This window comes from Pleurodeles waltl, chromosome 2_2, assembly GCF_031143425.1.
Source record: "Pleurodeles waltl isolate 20211129_DDA chromosome 2_2, aPleWal1.hap1.20221129, whole genome shotgun sequence".
Lineage (NCBI taxonomy): Eukaryota > Metazoa > Chordata > Amphibia > Caudata > Salamandridae > Pleurodeles > Pleurodeles waltl.
In genome coordinates this window covers 895,124,837-895,146,291 of record NC_090439.1, presented here as the reverse complement: position 1 = coordinate 895,146,291, position 21,455 = coordinate 895,124,837, and the positions used below count along the sequence as shown (strand labels likewise).

Sequence of the window (21,455 nt, the reverse complement as noted above, 5' to 3'; positions counted from 1 at the left end):
GGACCCCCCACCCCCATCGCGAGCTCCAGACGAAGATATCCGACGCCTAAAGGGCACACTGCACCCGCAGCCCCCAGGCCTTGGAGAACCGGACTCCTGGTGCAGTACTGACCAGCAGGCGGCCGGCCCTCTGTCCTATCCGACCAGTGGTGCACCCGAGAACACCCCCCCCCACCCGGACCTTGCCTGCAGCATCGGAGTGACCATAGGGGTCTCCCATTGATCTCTATTGAACACCCAAAATCCTGTTTGCACCCTGCACCCGGCCGCCCATGTGCCGCTGAGAGTATAAGTTTGGTGCCTATTTGGAACCCCTCTGGTGCTCTTTCAATCCCCCCTGGTCTGCCCTATGAGTCGCAGGTACTTACCTGCTGGCTGACCAAAATCCGAGGACCCCCGTCTCCAGAGGAGCCAACATTAATTTAGTTCCTCTTTGACCTCTGTACCCGACCGGCCCCATGCTGCTGGTGGTGGGCGGTACACAAGGGTTTCCATGATGGATGCTCTTTCATCTTTATGGAGTTTGAATTTAATGTGCCCCATGGCCAGGGTGGTGTCATCCGTGACGGTGGTTCATTGGATGGAGACGATGTGGACGATGGCAAGGCTGCCCTTCTGGTTTCTTGATGCTGTTGCCGTGGGGGATCTTGCATCCCTACAGGATGGTTGTTGCGATATCAGGGGCTGATGCTGGGTTGAGCCAGGTCACTGTGAGGAAGAGAGCATAAGGTGCGAGTGAATCGATGAGGTCCCAGACCTCGGCTGAGTGTTTGGTAAGAGAGGTCACATTAAGGATCACCCCTTAAAAAGTGCACACAGCCTGCCATACCAAACTGCGTGTCATGGTGCAAGTCATGAGTGACAACACGACATGGCACACTCATTGTGTGGCATGCCCAAGTCACTGCATCTAAAATATGTAAGTCACCCCTAAATCAGGCCTCAGAGCTCTATGACAGGGTGCATTGTATTTGATTTGAGGACATATCTGCATAAGCAGATATGCCCCTGTTATGTCTAATTCAATTACAAGATATTGCAAGTGAACAGGGAAGCCAGCTTAAGGAATGTACTGAGCGCTAGTCAATACGAGTTACGCAGCTACATGATGGCTTCACTGAAACCTATGGTGTTTGGTATCAAACATCTCATCTTAATAAATCAATACTGATGCCAGTATTGGATTTAATGTGACATGCACCCAGAGGGCACCTTAGAGGTGTCCCCTGACACCTACTAGCCCTCTAGTATGATGACTGACTCGTATCGACCAGCCTGCCACCAAAGAGTAGCTTCTGACCCCCTACAGGTGAGAGCCCGCACTCAGAGGCCAGAAACAATGCTTGCTCTGAAGAAATGTATTAGAACCTCCTCCAGCAGGATGGCTAGTGAATCTGCATACCAACACCAGGAACATAAAAGTCCCTGCTGCCTTTGATGTATGACCCCCAACTTCTCACAGACATGAGAGATGCCACACCTTGCTCTGAGGCCCACTGGCACCAGGGTAGGCAGGAAATTAGTTATGCAGCAGACTTGTTACACTACCAGGCTAGCCACACCCCTAAGGTGGGCTGCCTGATGTGCTGCATGAAGGAAAAGTTGGTTCAACCATCTTGTTTTTAGTGGAAACAGGAATTCTGGGCCAGAGTTATGCCCAATCCCCAAAAGAAGTGGTCATATAAGGGGTGTAGTCACCCCAGGAGTAAGTAGTTCATTCGCTACTACTCTACACTCCTCTTAACAGCTCTAAACTCAATATTTAGGTGGCTATGTGACACCAGAAGAATAGATTGAACTGACTGAAGAAAGAGAAGGACAAAGAATAGCCAAAGAAGCGAGAACTGTTGACTGTCAGTGGACTTTTGGCGCCAAACTATACCTGCCTACACCCACCCCTGTCCAGACAATCATGACAACCCAACTTGTCCTGCAGCTGTGCATCCTCCAAAAACCTCAGAGGGCCTCCAGCACAAAGCTTGTTTGAGTCCAGTCCAAGCTCCAATGCTGCAAAGACCGACCAGCCTTCATGGGATGTCAACAACGCAGAGGCCAGCACCGAGAGTGGAACAGCTGTCCTGTTTTGTCCCCTTCTTGCAGGTGTAACCGAGAACTGTGGGCCCCTTTGATGCATGAGCACCCGTCAACCAAAGCTCTCCACACCCGAGCTGCTCAACCCATGTCCACGACAACTGACCGTGCTCCCCTGCTCATTGGACCCCTACCGACTGTGACCCCACGTTGGCAATTTCCAGACTCGTCCCCAAGTCCCCCTTTGAAGCCTGTTTCTGGGTGGCCCCTATATTCACCAATCGTGTAGTGCCAAATACACCCACCCCAACCAGCACCTCTGCACCCGGACTCCCCAAGACAGGTAAAGTTGAACTGCTGGTGTTTTCTGTGACCGTGACCTTGCCCCCGCTCCCGCCCCCTCCCCCAGCATACTACTACCTAAAGAGGACTCCCGAGATACTTACTGCAACTACAGTACATGTACTTTACCCACTGAAAGTCATTACAGCGTAAAAGTGCATTTGTGTATTTTACTTACCCTACTGTGAATTCTAACACTGTAACAGTAGTTACCTACTTTGAAGATTTCTGGTGTTGAAACATAATATATAAGTGTTGTATTTTTCTAAAATTGGTCCTAAGTTTCTTCCTGTGTGTGCGTCTCCTTTACTGACTGTGTTCAACAAATGCTTAGCACTACCATCTGATAAACCTAAACTGCTCACCCAGACTACCACAAAAGAGAGCATTTAGGGTTATTACTTAAAGCCCCTATCTAAAAGTAAGGGTCACCTGCACTATCTGCATAGTCAACCCCTACATTGGTACACTACATAGATAGCCAGATTCTTACGGTGTGTATTTGAGGCTTTTTGCATCCTTCAAACACTATACAGTAGCTAATATCATGAGATGGAGCAACTAATAACAGTTTATGGGTCTGGATTTGATGGGTGCATGATTTCTAACAACTGATTTTCCATAACAATGATGGCAGTTGGCGAAGGGACAAAGAATACTGGGAAACGTGAAGAAAAATGTCAAGATAGATAAAACATCTACAGTAATGTTGAGATAGGTCTTGCTTTTTGTAGTTACATTATCAGCTAAAAGGCCCTTTAGCAACTTTTTACTGCACCTCAACAACAGACAATTCATTTTAGCATGCAGCACCATCCAAACAATGATGCATATTACATTTCAAAACTGAGAATGACATTTACTGCTTTAATGTCATTCTCAGTTTTGAAATGTAATATGCACATTAGTGATCACCAAATCTAATTAAACAAGACAAAGGTCATTTACAAAACAGACCACGTTACAGAGCTGCAGACGTTTTGCAAAATTGTATATTACTGACCAGGCAAGGAAGCCTTCAAACTACCTTTCTTCCCACATTTCCACCTCAAGCTTTTCACACAGAGAGGGCTAAATTGTTTGTGGTGCCACAGAGAGCGACAACTACTGACAAATTCTTTTGGAAAACCATTGCCTAAAGGGGTGTTCTCTTTGACATACACATTTCTTGGGTTCTAGTTGACATTCAGTACAAGGATTCCCCAAATACAAAATAAAACACATTACCTCAATTGGGTTGAACTTCACGCATGATATACTATCAACGCCCCATGTGAAGGATCTCATTGGACTGCTCCTCTGCTCATCCCAGATGTCTACCTGCTGCCCACATGTAGCATAAACAGCTTCTTTCCAATGATGATCAATGCCTGTGTATACAGTCTGAAAACACAATTAGAATAAACGACAAACAGTTTATATTTAGGCCTGAAAAAAGATAAAGTACCTGCTTACTAGAGGGCTGATCACAAGTTTGAATGGCTCCTATCCTGGTTTTACAATGGAAGGTTCTATCTAGAAAAGCAACTGCAATGTCTCAATCGCAGTACTTAAGTCTGACATAAGTCTAGTAATGGGTCTTTAAAGAAGAACCCACAACTGCCTCCCATGGTCAAGAGTATTTCCAAGGTAACCACCATACCTAGAAATGAAGTAACCCTGTTTCCACCAGCCAAACTCATATCTTTTCCATAGATCTAAACGACAAAGTGACTTGAATGAAGATTGATAAATAAAAAATCTGGCATTAACTCTGGAGTCACAGCCCTTATGAGAGTTGAGGGAGCTCTGGGAAGCACAAAGCTTATTGCATACGAGAGAAGAAAGACTGCACATGATCACTGATATTACCTTTCAAAAGCAGACAAAGAATAGCTATATTACCTTTCCAAGTATTGTGTGTAGAGGTTCCTCTTTCTCGCCATAACCTGGGCTATCCATTTTCCAATGTTTCACAGTTTTATCATCTCCAACCTAGATATGTTGCACAAACACACACAATGAAAAGGTTTAACACGTAATAAGGGGACAGTCACCTGTACCCTTAACCTACTGCTTCTACATGCACCTGTTGAGCTTTACTCAATTGCTCGGTTAGGATAGGGTCCTAAATCCGAGAATATGGCCAGCAAGAAAATGCTTAGAAAACATACTGCCATGCTGATCTGGTACAACCAACTTCTCCAATGACTGTGTTCAGTAACTACGGGTCACAAGTCTTCAGTGTTTCAGCCACAAATGCTCTTTAACTCATGCAACATCTAACATTAGGCTAACTTGGAGACACTAATGAACTCATGTGTATCAATCAAACTATTCCTAGTCAGTGTTAAATGTATCACAATGGATTTACTTTCTGGTCACTTGAGTGTCCCTCGCTACACGACTTAAATAAAATGTCATTTTAGCCAAATAACTCTGCTGTGAAGTAAATGTATTCTAAAAGACAAACTACTTACTGAGCAACATGACCACCCAACAGACCTTAGCTGATGCCAGCTGCTCTAGTTTACCCAATACTTCAGTGCATTTGACTACTCCCTGAATCTTGTATCATGTTCATCTTTTGCTTTTTCATCAGGACTGTGTAAAGATTTCCAAACTCAAATACACTGGCTTGAGGCTTCCTTTGCACTCTCCTAAATGCCCCTTCGCATAACTGTATTCGCTCTTGGATAACATTGACATTCTATGACAAGAACAGCCAGGTGAAGAGTGCATTCTGGCCAGGATCAAGGACAATAATCTCAATAAGGTAAACGTATACTTACAGTAAAAAAGGAGGTACCACAAAAGCGGGCACACATCCCACGCACAAAGCCCTCATGTGCTTGTATAGTTCGGACACACTCCCTCTTGGTCAAGTTCCAAACCTTAACCTAAAAAAAAAATAGAAAGCCAAATGCAAGTTATACATTTAAGTAAAAAGTAGCAACAATCATAACAAGAGCAAAGAATACATTAGTGATATACATTACCTGAAGTCCAAACAATTTGCAGTAAGAATGATATATTCTCCTCATTTAGATTTGTTTCCAGGAAACCAAGTTAGTGTTTGAAAATACTTAAATACTCTCGGTTTCAACAATTTAACTATGGACAGTGACATAATAAACCAGGTTTGTTAGCCATCGTTTTGTCAAGAGTGTCTCTTGCTGCACACATCTGTGTCTGACCTGCAGGTAACTTGTTTGAAAGCAGACCGGGTGATTCAGACTTTCATACATGCAAGGCTGATAAACAGACTCTCATGAAGTATAATCTAAGTTTGTGCGATTGTATGAAATTACAACGCAGGATTAACTGCAGCATGAAATACATTCCCAGATGCAGTTATGCAATCTGTGGCATAGTTCATTAAGACACAAGATGGTAATATTGTGGGAGTTCACATATGGCACATTATGCCAAGTGCTGGTGATTGCTCATTTACTGTTTTGATACCACTGTTTTGCTTTGTATTGGGGTGAGTGGAACTGAGATGCGTTTTGGATGTGGGGGGATACAGCAATTAGAGCTGGCACTTGTGCTTGAGTGGGCCAGTCTGCACAGTTTGATTTGTTTCCTGTAATGTTCTTTGGAGTGGGTAGCAGATAAGTGGATAGGTGATGATGTCCTTATGCTTGGAGGGTAGATCAATTTGTTTCATTAGTCCTAAATTGACACTGTATTTTACAGAGAAATAGAGTTTATAATTAATTTGCGATATTCATATGCCTCTGAGGCCAGGGAATTAATGATTACTCTCATAAATAGTATGCAGGTAGGCAGGGAGTAATGAGTTTTCGGATTTCTTGGGTAGGATTCAGGTGAATGGGTACGCAGGAAACGAGGCAGGCAAGTTATTTTCAGATTGTCCCTGGAGGTAAAGGCTGAGTGCAGTAGCACGTAAACTGCTGTGCGACTGTGAGAGACCACAGTTTTCCTTTGCAAGGGAGCCCGAACCCAGTAGTTCTTGTACTACAGAGATGTTAGGCATATTCACTGTTCTGAGTGCAACAGTAGGCAGTCTTACTGTGTGTCCTTTCAGAACTTAAAAACACAGTTTCACGAGGCTGTGACTGTTACTTATCTGCACTCGTTAGAGTGTTACCTTCACAGTCCTATATAGGTTGTTAGCGTGGGTGTGTTGGGTGCAGGGGCAGGTGTTTTGTATTGGGTTTGTGAAAGCAAGAGATGTGTTCTATTGTGTAATCCTGTCTATTCGGTCCTACTTGTTAGCTTAGCTTATTAGCTGTGATGTAACATAGAAGGTTGTGGCTGTTGCTGTGCAGCAGGATTGGCAGCTGTGAGACACAAGAAGCAGCTGGGGTGTGGTACTGACACTTTAGGGGTATAATATTCCAATATGTATCTCGCCTATAATAAAGAATATCATATCATACCTGTGGGGTATAATATTCGACTATGTACCCTATCTATAATAAAGAAGGACCTTTTTGTGTTTAGCTGCCAAGGTTCTCCAGATTCTTGATTACAGACATTTGTTACTTACTTTACTCATTTGGGAGCCTGGAAACGTCTGGTTGAGGCTTCACCTGTTTACAAGTTCAGTTTACAGTGAGCTCAGTTGTTGTGGACTGCTATACAGTCAAACCTGAAGGGTTATTATAAATGTCTTTATAAACTGTGACTTTCCCTTAATCCTATAAAAGGGAGATCAATCAGCGACATGCTCCATCATAGGGAGTTCCCTGAGGTAGAATAGATGGCCTGTCTTCTAATATTTCAGAGCATATGTGCAAGCGCAAATAGACACTGTGTTTTATAGCTTTTCTAGATCTAGCATGTGTGCCATCCAAAAACCTGTTCTCTCTGCCACAGTGTCTGTCACTAACCAAGAGCTTCTCCTACACTACTTTGCCTGGATTATGTAGTTCCAATATTTAATTTTATTTAAAAGGTTATATTACCCTTACCAAGAGAAATGAAACCTTAAACCAGGCTTCTTGTTTTGTGCTAAACTATGTGAGACACTCATGCAGGACAAAATCTGTTTACCACTGTCTCCCCTATCCTTTCTGCAAGACACTTAGGGACACCTTCCAAGCTATTTTAAATTACTTTTCCAGACCCAAGACACAATTAGTGCAAATAAAAGTAGGTGGAGTCAGGGTAAGAATCAAGTTTTCCATTTGCTATATTTAACTTCTGATATTTCTCATAAAGATAAGTAATGGCAATTGTACATCTAATAAGGGGAAAAGAATCTTGCCTATAGCAAGGAAAAAATCTCTAGAACAATTTACCTAGGTTATTCAAAAAGAATCACACTTTAAATCTGGTTGTTTTAAGGAGAATGGATGGTTTGCTAGTTCAACATAATCTGGCAATCCTATCTCAAGGTAAGCAGTTTAATTCTATTCAAAGAAAGTAACTGGAAACAGTCACCTTACACGTCTGTTTAATAACTTGAGCACATTTAGCTCAGACCAAGGTTCAAGTGACCAAGCGCCTACATCACTAGGCTCAGTTTGAAATATACAATTACTTTTGTTACCGCAGGTAGTGACAGAAGAAACGGCAAAGCTAGCATTGATTCACATGCAGCACTGAGAGTCTTGCACTACTACTGCTCACAATGCACTTATTCCCGGACACATGCAGTACTTCAGATCCAAATAACATAGATCCAGCATACTTTGTTATAAACATTCACCTTCATTCAACCAAGTATAGCCCTTAGAAAGAAACAATACACAATGCAATGGGAAAAGTTGTAGAGCACTCACCTCGCCATCGCAGGCCCCAGAAAGCACAGTAGCCAAGCTCTTGGGATGCTTAACCACGCAGTTCACACCATCTCTGTGCCCATCTAGCGATGCTATGAAAGGCTTAGCAAACACTCGTTCCAGCTTCGTAGCATTAAGAGCTCGTGTGTACTCTCTTGGCACTTCAAATGGATGAAGGGTTGGATCATAGTTTCTTGGAACTGAAGAAAAAGAAGAAGTGAACATACAAAGTCAGTGATACAAACCAAAATGTTTGCAACTCTCATTTTAGGTGAAAAACTCTAGGGTAGCTATCAAGCTTTAAATTATAACATTAACCGCTGATTATTATGAAACAAAGCTTTACATTAGAATTGTATTTTCCAGATTTAGAGATGAATGAGGCATAGTTTTGTCAGAGTTAGCCTCCCTTGGCACTTTTCTTTCCATCACAAAGTGTTGTCTTAGCAGTTCCTGTGTTAGTGCCACGACCTTGGTACACTATAAGTAGCAGGCATAACTGGGTCTACTGTTACAGTATCAAGACAATTGCTATCATGCAAGGCTGGAAGATATTATTTTCTTAACTCATTTCTACACTTCAGGTCGGGGAGCAGTTATCATAAAAAGGACAAGCTTTCTCAAGGTAACAAAATATCTGTGCATTTTCATTTGTGTTCAGGTTCACACTAGATACATTAAAACCTTGGATATTTAAATTCTACGGAATACATTGTGAGGCAGAAGACGGCTGGTGAAAAGGATCGTCCTGGAACAATTGCAGTGAAGGGTCTCTTGCCATTATGGAGATAAGGGTGGAAGAATAATCAACAGTTTTTTTTTTAAAGATCTTTATACTTGAAATAAGACAAGCAGCAAAACAATGACAATAAGCATTACAAATGGCAGTATCAAGTCATATTCGTTCAATATCAGTTTTATGTCAATTTCCAGAAACCCCTGGTGGCCACACCTAACCATCAATAATTCACAAGGCAGCACTGAAATCAGTTTTCATGTTTTAATGTCCAATGTCCGGTTCTTTCAAAAGGGGTACACAATAGTTTTCAATTCCCCCCCCATATTTTAGTCCATTTATGTGGACAGCCCCTGCTTTCATAGACCACTCTTTCCGCCAGCATGCACCAATCCGTGTCTCGCTTCCAATCATTCAGTAGTGATGCAAGTTCCGCCCTCTACATCCGTGCATTGTGACTTGGTCACTGGCTCAAAGTGCCAGGGTTTTCAGTCACATATATATGTAAGAAATAACAGTTTTTAATACCATACTTTGACGTTTTTCAGGGCATTCTGGGAAAGAAACCTGCTAGGGTCCACAAAAACCAGACCACTCTAGATTCCTCTGGGACTTTAAGTTTCAGACAATGTAAGGGTTGGAATATTTCCCTTGTTGCCAACTGCCCCAGAGTCCGAATACTACAGCCATTTACCATGGCAAGTGAGAGGAAACTGGGATTCGTTTTGGCTCAATTTTAACAAATGGGTTGGCAGAAGGTGAGTAAATGCTTTATGCCCCAAGAAGGGAGAAAGACTGTAGTGGCTTTATAGCTGGAGGGCAAGGCCTGATTCCAGGAAGGGCTACCCCCAACCCATTTGTCCTTTAAGAACATTTTTAATAAGTATCCCTGCCATCTAGTGGGCTTTGTGCCCTCCATGCCTGGAGCAGGTTGGGATATATTTCCCAATCTGCGCCCCAAGGTGGACAGAAAGACTGATGAGGCTTTGAGAATGGGGTACAGCATGATGGCAAGGCAGACCAGCCCCAGCCTACTATTTTCATTATCTATCCAAGTCGTCCAGTGAGCTTTCTGCATCCTAAAGGTCGTAAACTCCCCAATTTGCCCTGCACTGGGGCAGAAAGACTATACAGGCCTTTCCACACCTCATAGTTTATACAACTAAAAAAATAGATCTGGTAATCTAGTGGAGCTTCCGTTCCCTGGGGGGGGGGGGGGGGGGGGGGGGGGAGGTCTGCCACAAAACATTGCTGAACTATCTCCCAGGACAGAAACCATAGCCAAGACATTAACCATTTAATGAAAGTGCAGGGGGAGTGACCATCTGCTATGGGGCAGTTCCCACCTTGCACTTAAAAATCCCTGGTGATCCAGTGATGTTTATGCCTCTACAGAGGGAAACCTACCAGAATAAATGGCCAATCATCCCCTACGGCTGAAGCTATAGACAGTCTAAAACATTTGGAGATCTTGCTCGCACATGCGCTGGGTATAGATGGCTTCCAGAGTGTCTGTGAGCAATTTTATGACATCAGCACACTATGAGCATACTGACATCTCATCGAGGAAGAATAAAGTGGTGGCAGGTATGAGCTCCCACTGCAGTCCACAGTAGGGTAAGAAGGGGGTAGCACTAAGTGAAGAGTCACAGTACTTCCCCAAGGGCAGACGCTTGGCTGCGACTCCAGGTCTACATAACCTGATGGGCTGCCTCCAGTCCATAGCGCCTAAACGGTTAAAAATGTAAAGACAACTTCCACAACAAAATCTCAAACATCTACAGCACCTTTGCACACCAATCAAACCTGAGCAATCTCATCGCAAACTTACTCATCAGCAACAAAAACAGTCACCAGAGAAGACACAGCGTCAGTCATACAGATCCATTCAGGAGCTCCAACAGACCCAAGCCCCCATCACATCCACAACCTGGGAGCATCACCCATCAGCACTGCCCTCATTCACATCATTTACACCTCCATCACATCCACCACATTCTTGTAAGACTTGAATCATCCAGTGGTCAACACAGTCTTCAAGTAGCTGTTGGTCGAGCAGAGCCAACTAAGCAAATTTTGTTGTATGTTCCTGCTCCCACACGGAGCCAAAATGATAGAGAATGCCATCAACAAGCAACTCACAACCCACCTTGAACAGTACCACCTACTGGACAACACTCAATAAGGGCTCAGAAAAAAAACACAGAACCAAAACAGCGCTCATCACAGCCACCGATGACATCCGGACCATTCTGGACATAAGAGAAACATCCCTCATCCTCTCCATGACATACAATATGGTCTCCCACAACACACACACATTAGAAGACTTCACAATCTCAGCATCCAATGACCTGCACTGAGCTAAGTCTGCTTTCCTCACCAGAAAAACACAAAAAGTCAGACTGCCACCCTTCACATCAGAGACCAAGAGTCCCCCAGGGATCGTGTCTCAGTGCTACCCTGTTAAACTGAGTTCACCAACTCAGCACGCCAACATCATCCATTCCCAGGATATCACCATCCTCTCCTGAGTCAACAACACCTAACTCATCCCCTCCCTGACAGATAAGACAACCGACATTAGAGCCAACTTCACCAACTGCATGACCAAGGTAGAAGAATGGATGCGAAACAACTGCTTGAAGATCTGCTCCGACAAGATGGAAGTACTGGTCTTCAGAAACAGGACCACTCAGTGGAATGCCACCTAGTGGCCAAGAAAGTTAGGCCCAACGCCAACACCCACCAGCTGCGCCAGAAATCTGGGTATAATCCTTGATGACAAGTTCAACATAACAGCACAAGTCTATGGAGTGAGCCGTGCCAACTTTCGCATCCTACATATCCTACGAAAGATCTAAGTGGCTGCCATAGATCACTAGACACTCCATATCCCCATAACCCGATGGGCTGCATCTGGTACATAACTCCTCACAAGCAGGTTCTACTATGGCAATGCTCTCTATGCCAGAACTTTCAAGCAGCTTCTACACAGACTTCAGACCATCATTAAGGCCACAAGACTCATATTTAACCTCCCATGCCACACCCACATCGCACCCCACCACAGAGACCTCCACTGGCTAGCCATTCACAAACAGCCACTTCAAACTTCTCAAGCACACATACAAAGCCTTGCACAGCACTGGGCCGGCATACCTAAACTACTACATACACTTTAACCAGCATGCCAGACAGTGTCACACCTCCCACATTCACAAAAGCAGAGCAGGAGGTCGCTCGTCCTCCTACATCACACCCAAAACATGGAACAACATACCACAACACACCAGCACCTCCTCCTCACTTCTGGAGTTCCACAAGAAGCTGAAGACTTGGTTCTTTGAATACCTCTATGGGGACCACATAACTACACACCTGCTCAAGGGCCTGGATCACCTCACATGTGATTAGTGTGCTATAAAAATCAACATAACTTTAAACTACAAAATGTAGTTATAGTATAAAACAGAAAAAACATCATAAAAATCTTGGATTAATCAGTCTTAAAATCATTAGTATCATTAAAAAGTTCATTCATTTTGTGTTTCCAATTATAACAGCATCCCACAAAAAGTATGTAGCTATTGAAAGAAAGAGGAAAACGGGTCTGTATCTCCTAAAATGTTTGTACTACTAGAAAAGGAACATGTTACCCTGTAAGCATCCGTTTATGGCATGCAGTGCTAAATTCACATGCTTTGCGTAGTCCTGCCATCAAGTGTCGGGTCTGGATGTGTGCAAGTTGTTTTTCTTTGAAGAAGCCTTTTGAGTCATGAGGTAGAATTACTCTGCTTCTTGGTGATAATGTGCATGGACATCGACTCCATTGTTAGATTGTTTTCCGGCAGGCGGATGAGAATGGAGTGTAGAGTAAGTGTAAGTAACTAGATGTCCATGTGAACAGAAATAGAAACTGCAATGGCCACAGGTTTCCAGGGAGGGGGGCGGGTGTATGTGAGTTCACATCACTACATGCTGCAAACAGATGCTTACAGGGTAAGTAACTTATTCCATTCGGACATGTGTGCTTGTAGATACACATGCTTTGCATAGACTGTAAAGCAGTTTTCCTCATAAGCAGTGGCTAACCTGTCAGTGTTGCAGTGCTCTAGAAAAGTGTACTATGCACTGCCTGACCTTCGCTGGTTTATTGACGTGCTAGAACATCCACACAATAATGTTTAGCAGAGGTGTGGTGTAGACCGTGTAGCTGCTCTGCATATGTCAGCTATTGGAATGTTTCCTAGGAAAGCCAAGGATGCTCCTTTCTTCATAGTAGAATATGCTCTAGGAGGTGTAGGCAGAGTTCTTTTGGCTTTAGCATAACATGTTTGAATGCACTTGACTATCTATCTGGCTGCACTTGATTAGGATCTAAGCTTACCTTTATGGGGTGAGGAAAAGGCAACAAATAGTTGTTTCGTTTTTTCTGAAAGTGTTATTTCTATCAATATAGAACATAAGGGCCCTTTCAACATTGAATGTGTGGGGAGCCCTTTCTGTAATGGAGTCTGGCTGTGGGGAAAAAAAATGGCAACTCAATTGATTAGGGTGAAAATGAGAGACAAGTTTAGGGACAAATTTGGGTTTGGTGCAGAGAACCGCCTTGTCTCTGCGGAGCTGGAAGAAAGGTTCATCCAAGGTTAAAGTCTGGAGCTCACTAACACATCTAAGTGAGGAAATAGCACCTAACAATGCCGCTTTCCAAGAGAGGAACTGAAGGGGGTATGTATTCAGGGGCTCAAATGGAGGATCCACAAGTTGTGCAAGAACAACAAAGGTTTCATGAGGGTGCAGGTGAAACCCGTGGTGGACTAACTCTCTTGATCACCTCCATGAATATTTTAATGACTGGTATTTTGAATAAGGAGATGTGTTGTCTATTCTGTAGATAGGCAGCCAGTGCAGTGAGATATAATCTTATGGATATGCATACCAGCCCTGCTTTTTGTAAATGAAGCCCGTAGCAGACAATGTCTTTTGTACATTGGCTATAAAAGGATCAATAAGTTTTGAATGACATTAACAGACAAACCTTTTCCACTTTGCAGTATAGTACGCTCGGTTGGTAGTTCTACGGGCTTCTTTAAGAATGGTCATACATTTAGGTGGTAGACTGAGATAAAAGAACTAGGACCTCAGGAGCCAGATCGCCAACGTGAGAGTTTTGGGATCTAGGTGCCTCCATGAGTGAGAATGTGCGGCTTGCTGTGGAGTTTCTCAAGGTGAACTACAGGGTGGTAGTGTAATGTCGTGAACCAGGGCTGACAAGCCCAAGATGGAGCTACCAGTATCAGTGTGAAAGATGTTTGCTTGAGCTTCCGAACCAGCAATGGAAGGAGAGGGAGAGGGGGGAAGTGTAGGCAAATAATCCAGACCAACTCATCAATATTGCGTTGCCCTTCGATAGTGGGTGTGAAAATCTGGATGCAAAGTTTGGATGTTTTGCGTTTTCTGCAGTAGCAAAGAGATCTATTTGAGGGAACCCCCATCCGTGGAAGTAAGGAAGGAGGTCTTGTGGGTGGAGGTACTCCTCCTGCTGAGGAGGTCTGCAAAATCGCTGTCTGTTTCCAGAAGGTATTCTGCTAACAGGTGAATGTTGTGATGTAGAGCCCATTTCCAGATGGGATTACACTCTGGGTAAAGCGTCCATACCCAAAGATGAGTTCCTTCTCCTCCCTGCTGTCAAGCTTCCCCACCTTATATACTTTAAACAAACTTAAGAGGAAGGTTCTAGAACCCCCTACCTCCCTTTGAGTAAGTTGTGAAATTCAAGTGCTGGCCGTACCAGTTTAGTGTTGAAAAAAACACAGACAGGCCAGATCTCACAGTGTATTTCCAAGATAGAGCTGTACCCTGCTCTACCATGAACAGCTTGGTACATCCTTATCTACATTCCTCCCCCATGTTATGTTCCCTTTCCTAAAGAGAAAAAGGAAAACACATTAACAAGCTGTGCGTAAAAAAAATACATGTGCCATCAATGTGACGGTGTTTGAAGCTAAGCTAAGCACAAAATGGAGTCAGTGGGAAGATGGAACCAGTGGCTAAATACAGATAGCATTACAGCTTGCGAGCAGTGGGAACTACTAGCGAGTCTGGTGGTACTTGTTCCCTTATACGGGATCTGATTGAAATCGACCTTGGGGGTAATTACTCTTTTTAAATGTCCTCAGTGTGACATAACATGAATTTTAGCATGGGTAAATATTGAGTAGTCCTATGTGTGAATGAAAGGGTCTCAAAGAGGAAATCCTCTTCTAAAGGTTCCTTATCGAGCTGTACAAGAAAAGCAGCAGCCCTACCTATTAACTCCTGGTACGATGTTGAATTGTCAGGAGGAGAGGGATGGGTGGGATATAAATATGGGTCAGTGTCACCTGAAGGATCAATATCATAGGTGTCTCATAGGTCGGTGTGTGGTGGCATCCCAAAGGTGTTATGTCCTGCACTGTGCCCACCTACCTGTAACATATTCTGGGGATCTCCGAGAGGAGATATCCAGGGGATCTCCAATAGACTGTAGTGGAGAAAGAGTGTGGTTGTGGTGGTGGACGTTGTGGAGGTGGTGAGGATGGTGGAAGGGCAAAGGGCAAGTAGCTTTGTCTGATTTTTTCCATGTTTTGGTGGAAGTGGAGAGTCAAGAGCCTCCTGGAAAGACAGCTGTCTTTCGATAGTGGAGGAATCTGAGCTGAAGGCTTATGCATCAGTATGTGGCTGGATCTGGAGCTGGATCTATTTCTGTCAAGCATTCAGCTTCTCTTGCAGTCTATGGAGGATAGGCTTCACTGGCTTGCCGTAATCAGGTTTCGGAGATGGCTTGGAGGCTTTCAGATTTGACCCATGTTTCTGTTGCAGCGCTGAAGTACCACATGGTGTTGAGGCGATGGACGTTGACAGTTGGCTCAGCACCAACGTGGTTGACACTAAAGGCTTCGGCTTAGGTTGATGTTTCAGTGCTGAGCCAGAGGGCAGGGGATCCAAAGCGGTCACTCGGTGCCGACCATGGCCAGAGGGCAGTTGTTAACCAAGGGCCCCTTGATCAGAAGGGGCTGTGTGTCTCTTAAGAGTGTTCAATTTGGTGTTCAGGGACAGGGGGCACCGTACTCATAGACTGTTCAGTAGGTGTAACTTCCTGCATCTCCAAGTCAACTTCAAAGTCAGAACTGCCCTCAGGAGAGAACTCCCCTTCCTCTGCAACTGATGCTTCAGGGTGTTCTTCTTCCCCAACGTCTTCATGGTCGAAGATGTCAGGAGCGTTCTCGATGCTTCTCTGCTGCATTTCGAGTTGACATGCTTGACGGTCTCGGACGATTTTATTGGAGCTGAAGGATGAACAAGACTCGTTATCAGTCTCCCTGTGTTATGGTGACAAACAGACCAGACATAAGTCAGTCCGGGGATATTTCGTATGCCAGCGAGGGCAGTAACAGAAGGGCACCTGTTCTATCACCAGCAGGGTATTCCATGGGGAGTCTGATGGAGAGACTGAGGAAGATGGCCTGAAGGGTGAAGCCCTACATTAGCTGTGGTAGAAGCACACTGACTCAACGAGCAATGTAGATGTACCTCGATATGCAGAATAAGAAAGCACGATCTAAACAATACACATGTGGGTGAGAGTGTAATATGAAGTGAGCTGAGCACCATAACAGTCTGGAGCTGGAGTGTAGGCACACATGTCAGAACCCAACCGCAGAAAAAAAACAATCTAACAATGAAATCTATGCCCATGCACATTATCACCAAGGGGAGGAGTCACTCTAAGTCATGACTTGAAAGACATCTTTGAAGATAGATGGCAGGAGTATGCAAAGCATGTTTATCTGCAGCCACACATGCCTTGAACATTTAATTTTGAATAATTTTGTAATAACAATGAAAAAAGTACAGCTGTTTGTACAGTTGTTAACACGCACAGAAGACTGTAAATCTCAGAAAACGTTTAGCCTTTAGGAAAGGACAATTTAGGGTGCACAATTCCCATTTTAAATTTTACAGAAAGATAATAAGATCAGTGGGTTTGCCAGCTCCATTAGTTCTCTACATGAGCACCTTTCCCCTTCCCCCTCAGATATTATCTTTTTCTGTACTGCTGAGTGGCACTGAAATAGCTATGGATGGCAAAATTCTACACTAACATTTTTCACATAATTCAACAACGGCTTTTACCGCTAGCCTCCCTGCATAAATAGTCTTTTAGTAATCTTGTGATTGCAGCTGGTTACTGAATTGGACCAGATAGCAATTCAAAGTAACAGAACTGGCGAGCTTGATTTCATCCTTAAGATATCTAAGGCCTGCCTCCTGATGACAAGAAAAATGAGGTTAGCTTTGTGGCAGGCCCTAACACACTTGAATCACTTTTTTCATTCTCGCTGTAGTGTAGACACATTAGTAATACCCCTTATCCTTGTATAACATTTTAGCAAATAAACATACTTTCTTTGTAACTATTTTACACGTGTTAGGAATTTGCATGCAATCTCAAAGCAACATCAAAGAGCGCCCCATTGACTAATAAATGTAAGGCTTCTTTCTTTCAGGAAATGGGCCACCTAAAAAGAATGGCTCTAGTTGCCTTACTGCTCATAGCAAGTAAAAATGTTTTAGAAAAATGTATGTCATGTTCTATAAACATGACATAATCATTTTGTTTCTTAAGTGCATTGTGACTGCCAACTATTAAAACGATGTCCTCTGTGTATAAAGGTACGGTAATACATTTTCTGCCAATCCTTAATTTGTCCTGGCCTTTATACCTTAAGCCCTTCAAAGCCATGTGCATAAAATATTAGGAATAAAGGAGCAATAACACAGCCTTGGCATTCCTGCCCTGTCTGGATTGCCAACCCCAACACCTTGGGTCATATCTGTCTTACATTTAAATTCTGATGTTCAAGATGTTTATTGTGGACTGATGTAGGCTCATCGTATCGAGGATTCATCATAATGTACTCCAGTTGACAAAAAGAGCATAGAGTTCCATGAATGCCAAATGGAGATCTCATCTGGAATCAACAGTATTTATTGATCAATAAATTTAACTTATGTCACTGCTCCACCATTTCCAAACTCGTCTGAAAATAAAATTGGGATGTCAAAACACCTACATCTTCAGCCCACAGGTCATTTGTCTCCATCATAATTCTGCTCACTACCTTTACGATTGACTATGACAAAGCACTCAGGATAGTATATATATTTGATGCATGCATTCTGGATTAAATTTAAACAAAATCTTTAGGTATTCAATCGACCCAGTTGCCTAGCAACAGGGACATAAAGGCAAGGCTAATGCGAAGACCTTAGCATAACTACTATCATTGACCACCTAGTCAAAATCATCCTTGGTGTTCTAAATAGTAAAAATAGTAGAAAAATATTTTACACTCAGGTCTGTGCTGTAATTTACGAGACCAATGTTAGTCTATTGTTTTTAATCAAAGGATGTGCCACTGACAACTTTCTAGAAAACAACCATACTGTGACAGGCACAAGCTTTCTCTAAATCGTCTCACGGCTTCATCCTGATGATATGTTTGTGCTCTCTAATGACCGAGGCATATGTTTGCCGTAAAATTCCATCTTCTTCCTGAACTCAAGGGATATGCTTCAGGGCAGTGTGCAACTTACAATTCGTACTAAAAGTGGGGCCAACTGTTCCCTTAACTCGTGGCAAGCACCTTAAAGGAAAGGCTATAAACCTATAAGAGTTTAAAAACGTGAAAATTACTCACTGCTGTTTTTAAAAAGACAAAGATAGAGAATTCACTCTGCATCAGTTTAACTGGCTCGATAATCTTCCGTCTTAATCTAATCCCTACATTTACTGCACTATATTTGCAGTGGATAAAAACAACGGTTTTACAAGCAAAGTACCTCAGTTTTGATAGTTAGGGGACAAAAGTTGCTGGAATCTATGCTTATCAAACTCTATGTTCTGATGATCTGCATAGACAGTTTCCCCAAGACAAGGACTTAATAATCCTCAAACTATTGTAAGGCGAATACGTTGGTAATGAGGGTTTGTCAGAAGATATAAAGTTATTAACGTCAGGTAAATTCCAATGTTTTTAGAGCATCTTCTTTTGGGTCAGTTCTAGTATTTAGGGCATCAGAAAACAATGATTGGCAAAGTCAATAGGTCTTGCCTATGCAATAGCTATTGACCATGCCAATGTGTGTTAGCCACTCTGTATACCATTGTTGCTGCTGTTCAGCATGGCAAAAAGTTATTGGTGTAGAGGAGAGTGGCATTCAGTGTCGTAGAGTGGTAAGGCTAAGAGTAGAGTAATGTGTGGTAGTTAAGTGCCAGAGGGTGGCATGTATTGAATTGGCATACAGGGATGTGGAATTTCTATATCCCGAGGCCAAAGACATATTGTTTGGGGCCACAGACAACAAGTTTAAATATTTATTGCTTGAGAAGCGCTAAGGAAATGTTGTAAGGTCGGGCAGCACTACTGATAGCAACTCCAGTATAAAAATGTGTACACAGGTTTGCAAAGTTGAACAATATAAGGCTATGAATAATACTCCCAGAATTCTCTCTCATTAGATGCAAATATTTGCAGAAGCTTGAAAGCAATACTGAGGATTCTTTGATTTCAAAATCAAAACGTTCATTAAAAACTGCAATAAGGAAAATAATAATTTTGTTTTGCTAAGCTGCTGTGAAATTTTAGGTATCATTTCTTTGAAACATCATTTAGTAAAATGTATTGATGCATGCTAGCATTTCTAAAAAATATATATATCCATAATAGAAAAATCGGTGTAACCAGTTTCAACAAGATAATGGGAATCATTAAAATAAACTAGCATTGTCAAAGTCAGTAGGTTTGACATTGTTTGTCAGCGTTTTGGTTTTGTCAATGCGTGTCTTGTTTTGACTTGGTTTCTGTAAATATTTTGTGTTGTGGTAGGTGCTTGGTCCTCACTATCATAACCAACATTGGCAAAAGCAAAAATATTTTTGGGGCTCAAAAAGCACACATTGCCACAGCAGTTCCTGGCATTGAACAAAACTTGGTGTGGCGATATGCTCCTTGTGAAAGAGCACGAAGCTGTTACTCATATTGTAGCCAGCCAATAAACAAAGAGGGAGAGAAGGAGACAGAATTGTAATAAAAACAAAAAGGCGTTGGTTGACACCACACCTAATTAGGGGCCCAATTCTTAAATGGAGTCACAAAAGGGCACCAATGGTATATGTCCTTGCATCAGTGCAGATTTGCGACTTGTGAATTACCAAGAACATATAGAAGTAGGCCAGGAAATGAACTACATTTGAGATAAAGCAAATATATATATGTCTAGATTAGCTCATGCGAAAATCTGTTGAGCATTTACACGTTCACTTTCCCTTCAATAACTTTTTTCCCCAGCTGTCACGAATAAATTCCCAAGCTTTCTCAGTATGGAAAACAATTAGAAAAGAGCTGGTAAATACCCCTAAAACACGCAAGTTCGCAGGTTTGCACAGACTCAAAAGGGCGTTCCACCCCTGGAACTATTGCTTACTGCAATGTACAGCCTCAGTATGTATATCTGTGGGAAGATGGCAAAATAAGGGATTTGCTAGTATTCAAACCCTACCATAGTATGAGCCCAATTAGAGAGGCTATTATCAGAGCCCTTATATAATGAGATTGCTGCCATAATTTGTCACAGCACTACAATGGCACCAAAGGGACAAGTGGATTTTGTTACAGGACAAGTAGATTTATGAAGCAACCTGTCTCATACACAAATTAATATTTTATTAAATTCCACACCCCTGGGCATAGTGTGGAGTCGCATAGAGTGTCGTATAGTGGACTGATGTAGAGTGCAATGGCGTAGAGTGTTGCAGAGTATAGTGGCATTGAGTGCAGTGGCATATACTGCAGCGTTGTAGAATGCAGTGTCCTATATTACAGTGGTACATAGTAGAGTGCAGTGGCATGGCGCAGAGTTGAGTGATGCAGAGGGAAGTGGCACAGAGTTGAGTGGCAGAGTGCAGTGGCATAGAGTACAGAATAGAGTCAAGAGGCATAGAGTGGTGCACAGTAGAGTATAGCGCAGTACAGTGCAGTGGCGCAGAGTGGAGTGGAGCAGAGTAGAGTGGCAGAGAGTTCAGTGGCAGAGTGCACTGTTGCAGAATACAGTGTCAGAGTGTAGTGGTGCAAATTGGAGAAGAGTGGCGTAGAGTACAGAGATGCAGAGTATAGTGCAGGGGCGTAGAAAGCAGTGACAGTACAGTTGTGTACAGTGCATTAGCGTAGAGTGCAGTGGCATACACTGGAGTGGTGTAGAGTGGAGTGGTGTAGCGTGCAGTGAGAGTAGATTGTTTCTGAGTAGAGTGAAGAAGCGTAGAGTGCAATGGTGCAGGGTAGAGCGCACTTGCATAGAATGGCATGAAGTATAATAGCATTGTAGAAGTATAGTGTAGTGGCACAGAATGCAGTGGTACAGGGCTGAACAGAGTGGCACACTGTGGACTGGTGTAGAGTACTGCGGCGCAGAGTTGAGTTTTACAGTGTAAAGTGCATTGGCATAGAGTGCACTGGCATTGAGTGCAGTGTAACAGCGTGGCATAGAATACAGTGGGGTACCGTAGAGTT

The 21,455-nt window shown here is 43.1% G+C and overlaps 1 protein-coding gene across 1 annotated transcript in view; it reads right to left on the bottom strand.

The window, feature by feature from the left end:
- Positions 1 to 21,455, bottom strand: part of DCAF13 (DDB1 and CUL4 associated factor 13) — a 283,160-nt gene that overhangs the window by 234,109 nt on the left and 27,596 nt on the right. The window contains exons 2-5 of the mRNA XM_069220596.1: positions 8,106 to 8,305; positions 5,145 to 5,252; positions 4,258 to 4,347; positions 3,601 to 3,756 (exon numbers count right to left, since the gene is read on the bottom strand). Of these exons, the coding sequence (XP_069076697.1) occupies positions 3,601 to 3,756; positions 4,258 to 4,347; positions 5,145 to 5,252; positions 8,106 to 8,305 (554 nt within the window). The remainder of the gene's footprint in view (positions 1 to 3,600; positions 3,757 to 4,257; positions 4,348 to 5,144; positions 5,253 to 8,105; positions 8,306 to 21,455) is intronic.